This window comes from Heterocephalus glaber, unplaced genomic scaffold, assembly GCF_053883595.1.
Source record: "Heterocephalus glaber isolate CG9 unplaced genomic scaffold, H.glaber_assembly_v1.0 deba00000594, whole genome shotgun sequence".
Taxonomy (NCBI): domain Eukaryota; kingdom Metazoa; phylum Chordata; class Mammalia; order Rodentia; family Bathyergidae; genus Heterocephalus; species Heterocephalus glaber.
The window spans coordinates 24,072,106-24,092,670 of NW_028258151.1; the positions used below are offsets into that span (position 1 = coordinate 24,072,106).

The window sequence follows — 20,565 nt, forward strand, 5'->3', positions numbered from 1 at the left end:
TGGCTAAATCACATCCCTCCACAGTAAGAAAGATAACAGACAATCTAACAACCAATCAAATGGAAGTCTTTACTTCCATTTTTTGCCTTTTCTATCTCTTCAACAAAAGCATATTTTTCTAGGATCAGTAAAGCTGGGTTGGGTTGAATGCAGTCCGCAATTCAGCCATGAGCACCTTCTTAAACCTCCATCACCCTTGAACAATTCTCAGTCCACATTTCTAAGACAGACAGGTCAATGACAAGGGAACATAGGTAAACTGGAACTGGGGCCAGGCAACTGCCAAACTCACTACCAAATAATTAAAAAACCACCACTATCATTCACAGTGGAACTAGAGAAGTGAATCTCAGAAACACTCAGGATGAAAATTGAGGGAAAGGAGTTCCTCCTCTCAGGCCAAGGGCAGGGGCAAACTCACTAATGACATGAATGGCAAGAGCAGGTTGGGCCTTTGAATGTCTTCACATAATGGGCAAAAAGTATTAGGAGACAGAATTCTGAATGGATGCATAAAATTTGTATGTGTTTCGCCTGGAAACAAGCTAAAACACCAGCTCTACTGAGCAGCCTATAGAAGGTAAGTTAATGGAATGCAATTACATAATTACATGGCCATTGGGTTCTTGGTTAAAATCTCCCTTTCCAGCTGTGGCTGGATAAGACATTTATTCTCTTAGACAATGGCATCCAGTTCACTGGGTCATTAGAAAGCTCCTCTGAAAGAAAATTCAGGAAAGGATCGATGGAGTATCTGATGAGAAAGTCCTAGGAAGGCCAGAGTGGGTGGGGCCTGAGAATTCCTACTACCCTCAACCTCAGTAGAATAACTAGATGAACTCAAAAAAGATCAGGAGTACAACCTTAAGCATAAAGCCTCTAGATTTTAGAGAAATTGTCCCCAAGGGACAGATTTAAGCCATCCTTGTTCCAAGGTATTTGCCTTCTTCTACCACCCTAAACAGAATTAAAACGCCAAGGAACAGTGAGTCTCTATGACCTAGTGGAAGATTGGGTGGGGTGTTTGATCATCCCAAATTGGGAACCTCTTCTAAAAATAAGACTATGACATGATCGAGGAACATCTTGAGCAGCCCAGTTCCCAACAGTATGTCAACTGTGAAATAATTGCTACCCATCCTTGGTTCACAGAACAACACAAAAACAAATTTGCAAACTTCACACAACTTCAGTAAACTGGAGAGACTCAGGTAGGGTTTTGAGCCACAGGGAAATTGGCCCCATTTCCAGATGCAAAAAGCAGTATTTTTTAAAGCACACCATCTGCTTTGGCTGAAATTTCCTCCCCACCCTCCTTCCTGCTTGGGATTAGTGCTGCTTTGCAAGCTCAGCTGGTCAGCCTAGAAAGGAGAGAAAAAGCAGATAGATTGCTGTGCTTCAGGAAGGGAAAGGATCCCACTGAAAAAAGCAATTTTAAGATGTGACCAAGATACAGAGAAAGTTCCAGCTACCATATGCCTTGCCCACCTTTTGCTTGGTGCCCAAAGGTTCCAGAGCCAGTTAAATCATTGCTTAGTCAGTATCCCAGCTACAGCCCTATCTGGAAGACTGACTGGGAAGGTTCAGCTTGGAAATCTCCAGTGTCTAGAAAAAGAACTTCCCTTGTGTGACAGTGAAGGCCACAGCTGTGCTAGCCAAGGTCCTCAATGTCATGATGCCATTGACTCTTTGAATAAAAGTTCATGCTCTCTAGTAGAAGGATCTCTTTTTGGAGGTTCCATACTTAGAGATACTGACACTTGACAAATGGATCCTAAGAAACTCTTCAGGACCAGAACATCTTCCCATGTCCTCATCAATTTTCCCCAAAGGCCCTGCTGACTGAACCTAGACTGAAGCAAAGGGGCTTTAAGGTTCCAGGTACAATTAAAGTCACTAATCAGCTGGCCTTGAGATGGGGAGATTATTTTGGATTATCCAGGTGGGCCCAATGTAATCACCAAGTTGTTATAAGTGGAGGAGGGAAAGGGGAGAGAGACAACTCCAGAGATGGCAACATGAGATTCAGTCCAATATTGCTGGCTAAAGATAGAAGAAGGGGTCACGAACCAAGGAATGTTGTTGGAAGCTTCTAGCAGCTGGCAAAAGCAATGAAATGGGTTCTTCTTAAAGGCTCCAAAAAGGAATACTTCCATGCTGACATCTCGATTTTAGTCCACTGAGACCCATTTCAGATTTCTGACTTTCAGAACATTAAGATAATAAATTTGTCTTATTTTAAGCTTTTTGATTTGTGGTGATTGAGACAACAATAGCATTAGTTAATGCGAAATGCTTTCCACAGTATCTTACTTGTATCTGCAAGAAGCCTGAGCAATCAGGTGGTAGACACTGAATTTCCTCTCATCTGCTCCTTCTAAAACTCTGTTCAGAGGGTCAATGTTTCTGGCAAATACTGGATTTCCGGCCTCCTTTATAGAGATAACAGCATAAATCTTCTAGATACCCCCTTCCTCACTTCCTCCTGCTTTCAGGAAGGCCCTGGAAGCACAGAATAAATCAACACCTCTCTCTCCTTAGCCAATAACTTGTTTTAAAAGGCAGAGCAACATGATGCCTCTAAACGGCATCCATCACCCAAGGAAGCATTTCAAGTCCTCCCAGAGGATCTATGCCTTTTCTTAACTTTGGATCCTTCTAAAGAGCCATTAAATTTGTGGCTATTGATCAGTCACTAAGTATTTAGTCCCTGCTGATTCCACAGGTCAACTCAGCTTGCTGAATGCCCACTCAGGTTTTAACTAACTTGATATGCTAATTTTATAAGTAATCGATGGAGCCACTCAATCACCACTGAAGAGGAGTCTTCCAACCAGGTGAATTCCTTCTGGTGAGAAGACTCTGTTTCTCACACTGGTGGTTTCTTGAGGCAGGCTGGTTCACCAAGCTCTAGAGGCGCTGATACAGCGTAGTCCACAGTAGAATACAGTACATCCTCTCTCATTATCCATTTCTTCCCCTACTTTTTAACAGACAGATGTAGTTCATAATGCTCACAGAATATATCATTTCTCCTATCAGAATTGAAGTCTCAATGTTCTTACTTTGAATAATCCTTTCTTGAGGCCCTCATTTACTTTTTACGACTGTGACCTTACATTGTACTGCTCATCCTATTTATGTGGCGTGCTTCATGTCTAATGCCTGCTCTGCTAGACTTCAGACTCTGTGAAGGTATAGTAGTAATATCAAGCCCAAGCTCAGTATATAGATTTGCCCTTGGTACCCATGGGGGATTTGTTGCAGGATCCCCAAGTATTCCAAAATCAGAGGATCCATAGCTTCCTTATACAAAATGGCACAGTATTTTCATGATAACCTGTGCACATCCTCAATCATATTTAAATAATCTCTAGATCACTTATAATACTTAATACACTGTGAATGCTATGTAAATACTTATTATACTTTATTACTTTGGAATAATGGCAGGGGGAAAAAAGAAAGTTTGTGTATATCCAGGACAGGAACTTTTTTTTCATATATTTTCAATCTGTGGTTGGTTGAATCATGGATGTGAAATCTTTGGATATGGATATGGAAGACCAACAATGTGTAACAGTTGTTGGGGAATGAGTGATTTGGAGGTACTGGAGTGGTCCAAGCCCACAGTATCAGGGAGATGCCTCTGGGAAGGTGTGGTAGGAACTTTCTCTGCTCAAGTACTAGATGGGAAGTTCCTCTGGTGAAGCTGGCTTTAGAAAGAAGCTCAATAAAGCACGAAGAAAGAATACATGAAACTCCTTAGCTAGGAAGTGCACCAGAGGCTCCAACTAATGTCTTGTGACCTTACCAAAGGCAGGAAGAGCTTTCAGTTCCCACAAATGGTCAGGCTTTAACTTTTCATGCACTTCCTGAAGTCATCTTAATAGTACCACAATCAGCTGCTCTGAAAATGGTGATGGTGAGCGATCCTGGCTTCAGGATTATCAACACCACTCGACCTCTGGGAAACTAGAGTGAAAGCTTTCCATCCCAAGTGCCTTGGAAGAAAGACTTGTTCCTGTTCAGCTTGTAAAATATTTGATTTATCACTGAGCATAGTTTCTTCCTGAATCTGTGACTCATCTGGTTGGCTCTTAAATTATGACATCAAAGCAAGGATCATGTCCTGATATTTGCTTGAATCTTCTGTACGTGTAATGTGAGGCATCTAATAGGAATTCAGTAAAAACTGGTGGATTGAGTTAAACGTTAAGACAAAATGTAGTAATAGGGGTTTGATAAGATCTACAATGTTCATTAACATGAGACACCTGGACTCAAATACATGCTAGGCCTTGAGTTAACTCAGAACCTGCAGGCTTTTCTACCTTGGGTAATCTTGCCTTCTTCCCTTACCTACCCTCTCTCTCCCCGTCCTCCCAAGGCTACATTCAGCACATGGTGAATGTAGATCATTGTCCCTTACTAGCGAACAGATACAACTCCAAGATCCATTACTGAGAAATGGATATAGTGCTTTATGCAAAGAAAACACCCACTAAAATTTCATGTTTTGCATTTTTTTTTCTTTTCCCCATACTTCCTTAGCCTACTGAGTTAAACACATATCTGATGGTTTGTCCAGCAGCTGCCTGGCTGTTGTTTCCCAAGCATGCTTTCCGAAGTGGATCTCACCCCCATCCTCACATAGTCTATCAAGTATTTGTTTACTCCCCCCCATAGAGCTCTTTCTCAGCTGCTAAGAAAATATAACTTTTTTCCTATATTGTTAAACCAAAAAGAACAGAATTATTCACTTAAGATAAGGATTCCTTTTCTTTATTACTAAGCTTACTGAACAGTAATTTTAACAACATGAACTATAAAGGACTGGAACAAGATCACAAGATCTTAGATGCAGCTTCTGGTGGACTTCCTAGCTAAGCAATTTCACATGTCCTTTCATTAAAACCTTTTAATTTACAATGATAAATCCCAGCAAATTGTTAATTATGTAAGTTTTTCTTAACTAAATATCGATGCACTTTCTTTCAATTCTGTTATGGAAAGGAATCCAAAGCGTTTACTTTCCTGCATTAGCAAAGTCTATGGAACATAATAAAATCGGAATAAAATAGGTAAGCTTTTTCTTTTCTTTTTTTTTTTTACTGTGAAGAGTCTTAGATTATACACATAATTTTTGGAATTTTAGCCCTCATCATTATTTCTCCCTTCAACCTCTTCCCTCCGCGCACAACGTTCCCAGTCAATCTCTAGGATACTTACAAACTGAAGCATAGCCGAGGGCCACTGTTATTACTGCTTTTTAAATTGGAATTACTTAACAATGTTTAACAGCTGGTTGAGTTCACCACAAAATCCAAATTTCACCTTTCTATTAAAGCACTGGAAAGTGGAACCTAGATTCCCTAATGGCAGCTATCAGCCAGAACTGCGACTATCTTTTAAACACACATCCATTTTCTAGTCTGGCACTGTCCCGGCCAGTCCCTGTTGCTTCTTTGACACCAATACCAAGGTTCATTTAGAATGTATTATCAAGTTTCCACTGTTGTTTTTCTGAAAGAAGTGTTAAGAGGAAGTGAGCTATCTCCTCATGTCATGTATATACCTGCCTAGTTCTGGTTAAATTATCAGCCCTTGCCCCACGGAGCCCCACCATTGTACAGACGGAAGCTTTCTCTGTGTGCTTAAATGAAATCCCCAAAGAAGGAGTAAATATTTACTCACTCAGCTACAAAGTTAGTATGAAGTGGTTTAACAAAGTCAATCATATTGTTGCTATTAAAGATGTCACATAATTTACAATTTTGACCCTGGAGACAAGAGAAAACAAAAGCAAACACCTGCGATTTCACCTTCTGAAGAGCAGGCAGAGGCAACGTGTGAAGGACTAGTAGATTACAAAAGATGAAGATTTCATGGTCTTCACTGCAATCTCCTTATTATCAATGGCCCCAAGATTAGATCTCTAGAGTAAAGACTCAGTATGTGCTAAAACACTAAGACATGACATCAGTCTTTTCTTTACAAGTCTACAGTGGGAAGGCAGGATGTGCAGATTGGTGATTTGGACTCAGCCTATAAAGGCTGGCTAAACACCAGTGTTTGGAAACATCTCTAAAGATGGACACTTTGTGCAATGTGAGAAAATGTGTAAAATGACTGTTAGTCATTTTATAGCTGAAGAAGCAGGTACATAACCTGCATATTGTCAAGTAGCCAGGAAAGGGCAGAGCCAGGAATTACTCCCTGGTCTGTCTCCATCCAAGCCCAATTCCTTTTCACTACAGCATGGTGGCCACAAAAGTCCAGAACTTTAAGATGAAAATAATGTTCTTAGATGTTCCTTTAGTTGCTACATCATAGGCCTGAACTTCAGTTGTACCAAGTGGTGTGTGTATGTGTGTGCACACGTGTGTGTGTGTGTGTTTGCGCAGAAGGAAAGATGGTTGTTTTGCATTGCTTTGTTTTATTTTGCCACTGTCAAGCAAACTGCTCATACTGGATTCTCACCACCACATCCAACCTCAATCTCACAACTGCTAACTTGTCACAAATATCCACAAAACTTACGCAAGCAGCATTCCCCCAAGATGCTGAGCATATAAGTAGCCCTGGGCCAAATTCTTTCAAACTCCAGCCATAGCAACAGTAATTGCACAAGCAAAGACAGCAAGATGAAGTCACTGGGAGCTAATTATCCAAGGCCCCAGAGCTCCTCTGGCCTGTAATTGCCCCTCACCACTGGTTCTCAGACCATGTTGACAGTCCAAGTCCTGGGCATGACACTTCACTTAACTCTGTGCTGGAGGAAATATTCAGAAAGTGATTTTTAATCTGAGATTTTCCTCTGGATGACATGAGGTATCAGTTTTTTTAAGGAAAGAAGATACTATCCCGAGTTAGGATCCTAGCAATAAATAATGCAAAGTAAAATTCCACCCAGTCCCTTCAGACTGTTCCCAAAGAGGATACTGAAAAAAGATTTCTTAATGCTCTCTGCCTAGATCCCTTTGAAGGTGGCTAGACAGATTAATTCATTAAAGGTATGTTCTTGTTTAAATTTTTAAAATATTTTTAACTGCTAGATAAAATATAAAAATTGTGCACATGCTATAGGGTACCATGTAGTGTTTACATATATGAATACATCATCAAGACTTAGATCAGGTTAAACACATTTATTTCCATAAACATTGATCGTGTCTTTATGGTAAAATATAAAACCACTCACAATCCTTTCTTCTAGCCTTTTGAATATACAGTGCATTATTGTTACCTGTGCTCTTTAATAGCTGTGTTCACCCAATGGGTTTGATTAGACAGTACTGATAATACCAGCAATGGTGAGCCAGTTTGAGCTTTCAAAGATACAAGTAGCCTGCTGCAGCACATGTGCTATATAGATTTGACTCCACTAGATTATAACTATTATCATTCACAGAGCATCCCAGCACTGAAGTAAGGGATTTCCTTTGCTTGGTTCTCTATAATCAATAATTCTATGGGAGGAGAGGGGGGTGAGTAAAGTACTATTATTATCTCCAATTTATAAACAAGGCATTAAGGGAACTAACATGCCTAAAATTACCTAGTAAACCACAGAACCACAGAGCCAAACCTACATTTATCCAACAACAAAGCCCATGTTTTTAAAGTCTATATTCAAGTCCTCCAATGCCAATTGAAACACTCCATCTTTTGGTCTTATATTTGAATTTACCAGCACTTATAGCAGGACTGTAAATCACAGCCTATCATATGACCACCAGGCCAAAAATATTTCGCATCTGGACCTTTACAGAAAAAGTTTACTGACCTTTAGCTTAGTAAACCAGATCCCCAATTTTCCATTCTGTTTACTAAGATCTCTAAAGTATCTGTAACTTCTTCAAGATTCAACAGCTTACTTTTGATCTATGAATCTCTTTCTTTGCATTGGTTTATATAAATGGTTCTGAGTGATGACAGTTAGAAATAAATGTGGAAAATGAAAATGAAGAGCTAAAATGTTGTGGTTTTACAATACCCACGTCCTGGATCAATGCAGAACCTGTGGCTAACCAAATCCAGGGAGGGTTTTTCCAGAGTCATGAAGAATTTGGTGAAAGAATTTACACTGAGTGTAGACAAAAGTCCCATGGGCCTCTCAGTACTCACAGTGATGGGGGATTAGAAGGGAATCCTCTTACCAGCATGCAGCCAAGATGAAGGCTAGGTATTTAGGTAGCTGTCAGGACACTAAGCCACGAAGAAGACTGACAAAGAGGGTAGTCAGTGAGTAAGTATTTGTCTATTTCTTTTTTTTCAAATGTAGTGAGGGGCATTTGGAAATCGTGGTGTAAAACAGACACTTGAGTCATCTTCATAACAGAATTCTCATGAGTCACATAACACCTGCTGGCTGGTCTCAAATCAGATCTTTCCACTCACAGACATGCCAAAAATCTTAGCAATACCCAGTTTGGACCCAAACAGCAATGAATACTATCTGACTATACCTGTTTGCTAAAAATGTGCCAGGTATACCAGATGCCTATAAGATAGAGTCCTTCAAAGTTGTGTAAGAATCATAGGGAATAGCTGCAAACTCCAAAACTGCTTCCAGCTTGCTGTATAGATTCGTGCATCCACCCTTTCTTATCTGAGCCTGAGATTCACCTATGAAAGGAGGTATTTGAATTGATGCCTCTGCAGTGCCTCCAGCTCCATGATTATGTAGAGGGGAAGCTCCACCAATAATACAAAAGCAATCCTAGAATACGAAAGTGCTAACCTATGACTCAAAATCACTATATATAATTATTCAATTAATGTTATAACTATTATCAATGTTATTATTGCCTCTTTATTATTACCTTCTCATTATTATTACTATGGCAATAATAATACTGGTAATAATAATAATAGCCAGCATTAGTTAGATCCTTTGGTGTGACAGAATTTATGTGTTAAAATCTTTAGAATATATAAGAGAAGAAAATTCTATTTTATGCATAGACCAAGAGTGAAGTATAGCCATGGGCCAAACTCAGCCCACTGAATTTTTGTAAACAAAATTTCATTAGAACACAGTCAAGCCTATTGTTTACCTATCATTTGTGGTTCCTCCTTCACTCCCAGAACAAATTTGAATAGGTGTAACAGAAATCTTAAAATATTTGTTATCTGGCCCTTTTAAAAACTTGCAGACTTCTACTACTACTACTACTGCTACTACTACTACTACTACTACACATACACACACACACCCTATGTCACTTACCTGGTGTCTGCTTGCTACTCTTTTGGTTCTAGCCTCTTGACCTCCCTCCTCAACCCCTCTCCCTATGATTTGGGACAAGGTGACCCATTGCCCCTCTCAGGCCTGTGAATCAGGATACTCTACCCTTTCACCACAATCATGGGTAGGTATTTAGGCCAACTTGATCTAGCAGGAGTCAGTCATGACTTTTTCTAGAAAGAGTAGCAGGGAGAAGTTTTTGTCTGCTGAAACTTTTGAGCTGCTAGTGGGCAAGTCCACAGCTTTCAGTAGTTTGCATGGAAAACACCTGACTGTGTTTGAAGACAAAGAGACATAGAAACAAAATGAGTCCTGATGATATGAGTTTAGCCTCTGGAACCAGCTATGCCAGAAGCTACCTGTAGATTTTCCAGCTAATTAACTAATATGATCTCTTCATCACTTAAGTCAGATTAAGTTAAGCAGCTGTCCCTTGGAATTAAAACAAAGGAATCTTTTGAAATAGACATAATTTTCCCCACTAAGAATTAGCTGTAGGATCCTCAGCAACTCACTCTGAACCCCGAGAGCCTCAGTTTCCTTATCTGTACAAGACTAGAGAAGAGCAAATGAGATGCAATAATTTCTCTTATATGTCTGTGACATAGCAGTAGCTGAAACTATCCTTTCCACTTTCCTCCTTCTCTATGGCCATTTCTGAAATAAAGAAATGCTTTTTAAAGAATTAATCAACTGAAAGAGACAACATAAAACTCAGTCTAAAAAATAGCTTTCAGACTTCCTAGAAAACTCCACAGACACTCAAGTGGGACTCAGCGTCTCTGGACTCTTAACATAACAAGTTATGTTGTAAGGGTCTTCTTAGCCCCCATGTGTCCTTCTGGTTTAGTATGTGGAGGCTAAGGTCTAGAGGAAATTATGCAAGCATGTTTCTGGGAAATCAACAAAGCAAGCAGGGACCAACTGAAGAAGGAAACCAGCAGTCTGTCATCATGACACCCACGAAGGCCAGAAACTATAGATAAAGCAAGAGATGAGTATGTTTGGCTGAGAGAGGGAGAAGGGATTGTAGAAATGGTACACCAGGAGGCCAAACTATCTAAAAGGAGGCTGGGACTGTGCTAGAGTAGGGTGTTGAAAGGCCCCCCGAAGCCTGTGTATTGTCCTCTTCATCGCTGCTCCAAGGGAGGGGGCCACAGATACAGGGGACACTGAAACTGCAGTTGGCAGAAATGGAGGGAGGTTGGACTTGGACTGGCACACTTTGACCAATAGGTATGGAAATATTAACTATCAATACCAATCAATGAGAGCATATTTGGACTACTAGCTACATACCAGAGATACATTTCTGAAATAGTCCTAGTAATGAAAATGTCTGACATTATGTTAAAAACCCACATGTGGGAAACACCACAAGCAACATACGAAAAGCTTCTCAGCCACCTTAGAAGTCAGGACAAGTAAGCGAAGCATCAATGTTTGCACATCAAACTGACCAAATATGCATATTTTTTAATGGACAATGTTTATGATTTGCAAAGACATGGAAGTTTAACATGGGGTCCAAACTAGTACTGAGAGTGAGGAGAGTTTGGCAGTGCCTACAAAATGTTACATATGCAATGTATTTTGGCATGCAAAAATATTTTCTTAATATCTAGCCTAGAAAAATGTGTATGTGTGATCAAAAAGACATGTATTCTTTGTAGAACGCTTTGTAACAGGAGAAACTGAGAAATAACCTAATTCCATCAATAGATGGGTGGTTAAATAGCATTACATTCTGATGCTACAGAAGATCATGGACGTGTTAAAAGAAAGATGTATCCCTGTATGCAGTGACACAGAAAATATCCAAGAGGCATCTTTAAGTGTATGCTAACAATTGTACAGGCACAGGAACATTCATAATGCAGAAATTTATATAAAGAAATTTATAATACACAGAAATTCTAGAAGGAGAAGTAAAAGAATTGTAGGGATTACTGCCAAAAAGGAAGAGGATTTTGGAGGCAGGTGGGTAAAAAGAGCTCTTTATATATTTTATAGGATTTTTGGGTAGGCTTTTACTTTTAAGATAGTGCTATGTTCATGTATCACAAAGTTTCATTTGTGAAATGGTGAATTAGCTACCCAAAATGGAAAAAGCATATATATATATTAATTTTATAAAATCTAAGGCTAAGAAGTTGTAATTTACAAAGGAAGTTTCCAAGAATGTAATAAGCTCTAGACAACAAATTTACCCATTAGCTCACCTGGTGAAGATACTAAAGATAATGATTTTGCATCAAACAATTCTGGCATTTATGCTTGAGAACCAAAGCAAACGGTTAGTCCAGCACAGAGCATGTTTGTCTCTCTCAGAGGGAATGCACTTCTCAGTCGAGAGTGGCACTATTTTTTTCAAAAGGAAGGACATCATATCAATTTCTAGGGTGGTATCTAATTTCTTTTCACTGTCTCTTTTAAAATCAGAGGAATTACAGGATCCTTTTTCCATCCCTTAATCCTATCCATCCTTATTTAATAACAGAGGCAGTTACACCATGTTCACGTTGGTGTTCATGCATCTGAAAGTTCTGAGCCTGTTCAGATCTCGGCCACTGTGTTCAACCCCTAGGATGTCTTTTCCAGAATGGAGTAATCATGACTGAGACTGGAATTTGCAGGTGGGATTTCGATTACTGTCCTGTTCTTACACTTCTTGGGTCCTCAGACAAAGCACAGAACCCATGCTGGTGTGTCAGAATGGTAGCATCCAGTGTTCAAGTGAGGATAATCCAGTATCTATGAACCAGAACCTGGCCTTTCCATTTAGAGAGAGAGAGAGAGAGAGAGAGAGAGAGAGAGAGAGAGAGAGAGAGAGAGAGCGCTGGTGTGTTCAAAGTACTGGTGAAATTCACTAACATGAAATCTCTGGAAGGCTTCTGCCTAAACGTCTATTGCAGTGCAGATTGCTGTGATCATTTCATAGCAGATGAAATGTTTGGTTTCAAGGTGTGTAGCTGAGAAATGGTCTTACTGACAACTCAGATCCTCTCTTTCCATCAGTTAAAAGGTATTTTTTACATCTGAGTTATGGTTTAGATCTAGAATGTCCCCCAAAAGCCTCATGTGTTCAGAGGTTGGGCTTCTGGGCAGTGACCGATCGTGTGTGTGAGTGTGGTACTCACTGGTGGACACATCCATTGATGAGTCCAGAGCTTAACACACTGCTGGGAGGTGGGACCTGGTCATAAGAGGCTGACACGCTGTGGCTGTGACCTGAAAGGGGATATCTCCTCCCTTCACTCTGCTTCCTGGCTGCTATGACAGGAGCACATCTCCTCCGACAGCTCTTCCACTTTGCCCTTCCTGCCTTGGAGCCAGCTAACCATGAACTGAAAACATGAGCCCAAAAAAACCTCTCCTCCTTTAAATTGTGGGGTGTTGGGTATCAGTGATGAGAAAGTGACTAAGACATTTGCAGCGCAAATATGATAAAAGTTATTCATTCATTCATCCATTCAAAAGATATTTTTTGAGCATTCATTCTGGGCTTGGCTCTGTTCTTCTACATGCTGCAGATACTGATGTGAACACCTAGAGAGTTATAATAAGGAAGAAGATAATAAACAACTAATTAATGCCATATGGGAATAAGTGCTACAAAGAATAACAAAGCAATGTAATAGTGGGTGGGACAGACAGTGACGGGATATTTAATACAAGGTGGTCTGGAAGTGACACTTCTTCAGTACTTAAAGAAAGTAAGAGTAATGATGTTGGAATCTTGGGGGAAAGTATTCTGAGAGGGAAGAGCTAGTGCAAAAGCCCTCAAGTAGGAGGAGACATAACAAAACCTAGAAACAGAAAGGAGACTCCCCTCACTATTATGTGCACGGAAAAATTCTGTGGGTACTGCTTGGTGGGATTAATGGACTCCCCCCGAAAATGCACATTCAGACAAATTTCCCTTATAATTTCAGATCCATGAAGACCTTTGCTCAAGGTTCCTGGTTATGACCTTCTGTTTTACTCCAATTCCTTGTTGCTTCTGATAGAGCACTGGAGCTCCAATTCTGGCTGCCCATCCTCATGGAGTAAAAGAAAGACTAAAAGAAAGTCAAACCCTCCTTCCAACAATCTATTGGTTCTGAATTTCCAAAAGAATGGGAGATCCTTCCTGCTACCTGGGTTTGAGAAGTTTACCCGAGGCAATGAAGAATGCAATCTTGAGTCTGCTCACTACTCTTCTCTCTGTAATAGGAAATGGGCTGGAGTCCTAGGCACACTGGCTGGATCACGCTCCACTGTACTCCGAGTTGGAAGTGACCCAGAGGCGCTTGGGTCCCCCAAAAGTAGTAAGTAACTTGGACCATTCAATCCAGCTTAGCAGCTCTGTTTCAAGCAGTGAGCTCAAAATAACTGACATGTATTTTTAGTCTCTAAGTTGAATTTTAAAGGCCTCAAGAGAGAAAAAGATAGCCATTTTAAGTATCATACATAAGGTAATTTAAGCATCATGACCGACCCAAGAAACCCACCCCACAGTGCCTGGCCTGTTTCCCATGCCAGGGTCACCCATGCCAACACAGGCTCTCCCATTCAGTCCGTCACACCTAATAACTCTTGCTAACTACCAGGGTTCCAATTACAGCCATTCCATAAAACACTCCATAAAACACGTGGAGCTCACTCCTGCTTTTGCCAATTCACTCATGCTTGCCTCCTCTCTCCCTCTGGCTCTACAAAACCCCTTCCAGCTCTCAGAAGCTTCTGCTGAGCCTCAGAAAACCCAGCCCCTTCGCCTGCCACCATACTGATGGTGGCTGATTTTACTCCCTGTTCTCAGTGTCTCAGTCATGACACCATGCAGGACCACTGGAGCTGCTGCTGTCTGGTGGGGACCAGGCCAGAGGCAGCTGGGTGAGAGGGGAGCTGGAGATCACCTTTCTGCACCAAGTGCATCATGAAATATGCACACTGGGCAAAGGCCGAGGTGCCAGGGCTAACTATAATCCCCTTGCTACCAGACTCTGTCCACATCTCTAGGAGAAAGAAATCATTTTATTGGGTTTTTTCAGATTACACAACTAACATGCATTTTTCTGCCAAAAGATATAAAAATTACAGTGAAAATCATCAGTCAGTCCCACTGCAAGGAAAATCTAAGTAATAGTCAATACTTGTACCAAGGATTATTTTAACTATTTTATACTTATTTAAACTCATTAATTCATTTAAACTTCACAACCACTCTATAAGGCTGACGTGAGTTTGAGACCCATTTTGCAGATGAGAATGCCAAGGCACAGAGAAATTTAGTAACTCGACCAAAGTCTCACAGTTATTAAGTAGAGAAGCTGGAATCTAGACCCAGAACGTTTTTCATGCATCCTAGGCATGACGGCTTTCCAAAGGAAGCATGCATTTCCATCCCAATGCCTGTTGAGCTGGCATAGGCCAGGACTATGTCTCCACCCTTCGCCTCCTTGGTACATCCCTTCTCCTGTCAGCTCTCCAATCTCTTGTGAGCTGAGTATGCTGGGGGGGCGGCTGGTCAGAAGAGAGGTCCCCCTGAGGCCATGTCCTGGAAGAGTTCTTCCTTCTGCTTCCTGGCTAGCATGACATGAGCAGCTCTCCTCCAAAAGACCCTTTCACCATGCCCTTTGGGCCCTTGGAATCAGCCAACCATAGAATGAAAATGTGAGCCAAAATAAACCCCTCTTCCTTGGAAGTTGTGGGTGTTGGATATTTTGTCCCAGTCACGAGGAAGTAACTAAGACACGTGTGCACAGGGTTGGGAGGGTACAATGACTAACAGCAAGGGGTCTGGCCTGGTGGAAGAGACATGAACTACAATGCAAGAGCAACTAACAACAGAAGATGTGACCAGACTCTAGGCTCCCTGAGAGCAGGTTCTTATTCTGTTCACTGAGGACTCACAGGAGGCATTCCGCAAGTATTTGTTGAGTGATTGAAAGCATTAGATGGTAAGAATCTTGGCTGATAGTACTTTCTTTCTTTGCAGGGAAGATATTGCTTTGGGAGTTAACTATTTCACAGCCCTAGTAAAAGCTAAGGAAAGAGATTAGCTCTCCAACTGGGGACATAAACAAGAATAAAAGTCCTTAAGCAGATGAGTCAGACACAAAGGAGCTAGAGAGACAGCAGAAGCATGAGGGTTTCTTAGAGGGAATTGTCCGGGGCTTCTGAATTTTTCCTAAGTTATTCTACTAGTCTTCCCTGGCCAGACTTAGTAACTCAATACACTGTTCTGAAATCCCCCTTTCTCTGTCTCAGTGGCCTCTGGATCACTTTAAAGACAATAATGGATTACAAGTAGATTACAACTCATGAGCAATGTCCAAATTCAGTAATAGTGGCTGCTTGCAGCAATGTGTTGAAAAGGATTCTAAGGCTAAATCTAGATTCAGAGTGAATGAGTTCTAGGATTGATCAGCAAGGCCAAATATGTTCCCATCTTTGCCACCCTCCCTATCAATCCTTTGGTTTCTTAGAAAGATGCTCATTATTTAGAGCAGACCGTCATATTTACTTTTGCATCAAGCAATGTGCCAGGTAAAGCATGGCATAACAGATCCCTGTGCTCTGCCAATGTTTGTTAAATGAATAACCAAATTCATTTGCTCCTAAGAAAAAGGAAGGCAAAGAAGTTGGTGGCTAGAAACATTGAGAATGCAGGGATGGCAAAAAGGGCCCTTTCCTCTGCAACCAACTTCCAACCAGGAACTTGCTGGGGCCAGACTCCCTGGGACAAATCTGGGCTCCCCTGGGGGGACCTCAGGCAGCTCTGGCTCAGAGAAGGTGCCCAGACCTGCACAGTTCCTCCCATGCCCCTGTGGGGGGAGTTTCTGTAACACAGCTAATCAACCTGGAAGTGATGAGCAGAGTCTGCCTCACAAGAGGCCCATGAGCTGGGGCCACCCCCAAAGCATACCTTGGACATCTGGTTTGACATAAGAAAGATGCAGAATGGAAAAGGTGAGGTATGCCTGGCTTGGCGAGCCCAGTGGCTGGGGAGAAAACCGTCTAAATTGGGTTGGGCCATGGACATATATTTCTGGGAGTCTCTCCTCCTGTATTAAGTGATGAACAAGTCCTAGGATTCATCTTTGTTGTCCCTCAATTCTCAGAAGGGTGGGTTTTGACAAATAAGACAGAAACTTACGACATAAATGGGGAAGGAGACAGACAGTTGAAAAGTTCTGGTCCAAGAGCCAAGCAAAGCCCTTCCAGGGGGATAGGAGCAAGCATGTGTCCAGTCACCAAAGACAATGTTAGTGCTGCTAGACTTAAGAAGGCAAAGAGACTGATGGGTTCCTTCACAACATACTCACAAAGGAGGCAGATGTCTGCAGAGCTTTGGAGTCATGGGCAGGCTCTGGGTAGGGAAGAAAAAGGAGAGAGAACCATCAGGCAGAGGAAACCCAGAGCAGAAGCAGACTGGCAAGGGCAAGGTCAGAAACATGTAGAATGCATGGGGTTGAATCTGGAACAGCAGGGGCGAAGCTGGAAGCAGGCACAGGAATCAGGGTACTGCAGGAGCCCAGGTAGTGAGATTTGAAGCTTGATAAGGTACAGGCCACACAGATGAAAATAAAGTTTAAAAACCAGGGCGGAATCAAAAGGGAGAATCATGAAGGAATCAAAGGTGCAAAGAAAATCAAAGGACAATAGACCAAAAATTCAGATGTCCTCTTAAGAAGCTTGCAGAGCTGCCTTCCTAGTCTCAGCTCCTCATCTTCTGCTGGTTACTCCATTCCCTTTGTAAGGAAATAAAGAGAGGGAAGGGCCTTGTTCCTCCAGATTCTCACTGCCCTTGGCTCCAGGTAGCCACCAGCGATCTAAGAATCCTGCTCTCTCCGATAGCAATCATAAGCGTCTAGTGAACTGTGGGTTATTAGAAATCAGGTGCTTCTTCCTCACAGGACATCTGATCTGGATGCTGCTGTTTCCAACATGTGCCTCCACGATTTCCTATTTGCTGCAGGCCTGCGTGGGGAGGGAGAAAAATCACACACAGTGCTTGGGCTCAATGAGCTTAGTATTTAACAGTGAAAAGGATCGTTCTAATCTGTCCCATACTTATTTTTTCAAGCCAAGGGCAAAAGTCCTCTATCATTAGAGACCCATATATATGGGGTGGTTGTGAACATGGGTGCAGAGAGAGATTTAGGTACAAATCCCAGTTCCACCTCTTAACAGCTGAGAAAACATAGGTAAGTTTCTCAGTGTCCTCTAGACCTTTTTTCTCCTCCATGACATGAAAGCCCTGAATGGGGTCACCCATGCAAAGAGCTCAGGACAGCACCCGGTTCATATTCACTATCTTCTAAGCACACCAGGGCATTCTGGAGGCCCAAACTGGTTTTCAGGAAATGCAGACTAATAGTCAAATCACAAGAGGACATCTCTCAAGCCCTAAAAGATATATGAGCCTCTGATTTTCATTCTTTTTGTTCTAGCTCCTTATTCACAGATGAAGAAACCAAGAGACCCTCTTACTCTACCTCACTGTATCTTGCAAAATGTGGAGGTGAACGGTGGTACCCACATTTATTAAGCATCTGTACTGAGTCCAGCCCAGGGCTAGGCACATCATAGGCTTTGTGTCTTTTAGTCCTCAGAATAACCCAAAAGGTACAAATATTTATCCTACATTAGCTGAGCAGGTAGAGAGGCTGATAGACTAATAGGGTCATACAGCTAATATATTGCAAAGCTGGGATTGAGACCCAGATGGTTCTCCCTCTTGGCTCCTCACCTGAGCCAGACCTGAGCCACTGGCACCTGGGGATCCTTCCAAAAACATGCAGTGAGAAAAGATGCTATTCTTGCTTTTCAGTGTAAGATTCCAAAAGATGAGGCTTGGGCAACAGGCCCTTTGATGACTTACTCAAATATTCCTAGCTGCCTGTTAAGCCTGATGAGGAAGCTGCTTGGGCTGAAGTTGGGCCTTTCTCTGGTCTGGACCTATCAGGTTCTGAAGCCCCCTCCACTCTTGGCCAGAAAATATCATGGAAAGAACCAAAGCTTCCATTCTTTCAAACACCCTAAGCCATAAACCCACCATCTTTCTGACAGACCACATTAAAACCCACCAACATTTTTACTTCCTTTTAGAGATTAAAGAGTGAACCTGCCCATTCACTCTCCTCAGCCAATGGAATCCACTGGACCAGTCTTTGCTCCAGAGATGAATAACAGCAATATATAAATGATAGTGAACATTTATTGGGTACTTACTCCAAGTCAAGTACTATCCTCCAATAACTCAATGAAACACATGACATATTAATCCACTTTGCAGATGAGAATACTGAGGTTTAGAGAGTCAAGTGGGTTAATACTGATCAGCTAACTGGTTGATGTTAGAGACAGAAAACAAACCAAAAAGGCTTTATGGAGGAGACCTTGCTGCCCTCTCTGCATGATCCTTTCCCGGCGAGGTTGGTGATGCACCCGTTTCCTTCCCACTCCTGAAAATGTCCAGCACACCTCAGATCTCCTGCATGGCACCTCAGTTTTTCCTGTGACTGTGGAGTCAGCCTAAAGAACATCCAACACCAGCGCATCTACCAACACAGATATGAGTTCTTTCAGCCTTTCCACCCCACTCAGCCTTGGCTCTGGGGGAGTTTCAAGCTAAAAATAGTCTAGTTTTAAAGTTATTTTACTGACACCATGAGTTACAATAACACGGGGAGTATGTTAAGTGTGCATTTAAAAGACCAGATAGAAACTGCATATATATTATGATCACATGTTATAAAAATTGCACATTGCATCAAAAGGGGGAAAAAAGATGACACACAAGTTCCCAGTGGCAATTTGTGAATACAGGATAGTGCATGGTCTTTATTTCTTTATTGGCTCTTTTGTCTCAAAATTTCTACAACATGCATGAATTGAACTTTAAACCAGAAACAAAAATGTCACTAAAATGAGCTGACGAGAAAGAGGAAGAAGGCAAAGAATGACAATCTGTAGGTAATCTCACTGTCATACATTCCTCCTTCTTGCCTCGCTCACGTCAATATCCTCTCCTTCTCGAACTCCTGGATTCACAAGCCAGCCTCTGATGCCAAAGGAAGAGTAGACAGAGTTGGGAGTAAATTACCCAAACACATCCCAACCCCTTCCAGTCCAAGCCACGGCCTCCTGGAGAGGGAAGTTTAATGATGGACAGTGCTATGATGAAGCCTGCACTATTTCTGGCCAGCGGGGAGGGCACTTGGCTCTTTATCCACTCCTGCCTTGGCTGAGCTTCTGAGGTCACAGACAGGGGGCATTTTCCTCCTGTCCAAGGGCCAAGCCTATCTTCCTAGAGGCCATCCCAAAGCTGCCTCCAGAGGAACAAGCCAGGCCTCATACCTTCTCCAAAGGAATGGCACCATTTCTGCCCTTAATGTTCACCCTACCTAGAATCATAAACTGTCTGTCCCTGGCTGTGTTAACTCTCCATAGGGAACACACTTGCTGTAAGGCTTAGGCTGAGAAGGTTGGAGTGCGCTCTTGTGTTGCCAAACTGTACTGCATGGTAAATCAAGAATTCAGGTCCCAGGGTGCAGGAGCTAGGACAGTCTGCATAGGTAGTAAAAGGTTTAATCAACATGCTGGGGAGGGTGTCTGAGAGCAGAGTTAGTCCCTAAAACTAACCCACCTCATAGCAGTGGCCAAGAGGTTGTCAGTCATCGCAGTAATAACCATTTTGAGATTGACCTTGAGTTGCGATACCTTGCTTCCAAGACAGGTTTTTAATTTTTTAACATTTAACATTTCTGAAATTGTGACACATACTATTTTGTACACACACAAAGGTATACATACACACACATGCTGTGTAGTCAAAATATATAGTGAATGTTTAAACTTTTAAAAACATGTTACAGTAAAAGACACATTGCTGTCAATTTCCCTCAAAGTATTCCCCTACTTACTTCAAACACACTTATCCTATTGTTCTTGCCACTTTCTCAAGCAGTTCTGTAAGTCTTCTTTCATGAAATGTCTCAACAAAGCATGATTTTAAAAAATACAGTGAATGCTGCGGCTGAGTGACATCCAACAGAAAAGCAGGCCCATAAAACATTACAGTACCTCCGCATCCACCTTATTCACCATGCAACTTCTGCCTGTTCCTCAAAGTCAAAATGACCATGAAATGTAAATGTTTTGAGTCAATTCAGAACACTGAGGCAGCCACAACAGCTCAACTAAAGACACTCATGAAAGAGGACTTCCAGAACTGCTTCAGAAAGTGACAAGAACAATAGGATCAGTGTGTTCCAAGAAAGTAGGAATATTTGGGGGTAGGGGATTAACAGCGATGTCTTTTA

The 20,565-nt window shown here is 41.8% G+C and overlaps 1 protein-coding gene across 3 annotated transcripts in view; it reads right to left on the reverse strand.

Annotated features, from left to right (window-relative positions):
- Positions 1 to 20,565, reverse strand: part of Slc1a2 (solute carrier family 1 member 2) — a 150,446-nt gene that overhangs the window by 65,406 nt on the left and 64,475 nt on the right. Inside the window, exon 2 of one of the 3 annotated variants that reach the window (XM_087205597.1) lies at positions 16,564 to 16,607. The exons of the other annotated variants lie outside the window; for them this stretch is intronic. Coding sequence (XP_087061723.1) covers positions 16,564 to 16,598 — 35 coding nt within the window. The 5' untranslated portion in view covers positions 16,599 to 16,607. The remainder of the gene's footprint in view (positions 1 to 16,563; positions 16,608 to 20,565) is intronic. 3 annotated transcript variants of the gene reach the window in all.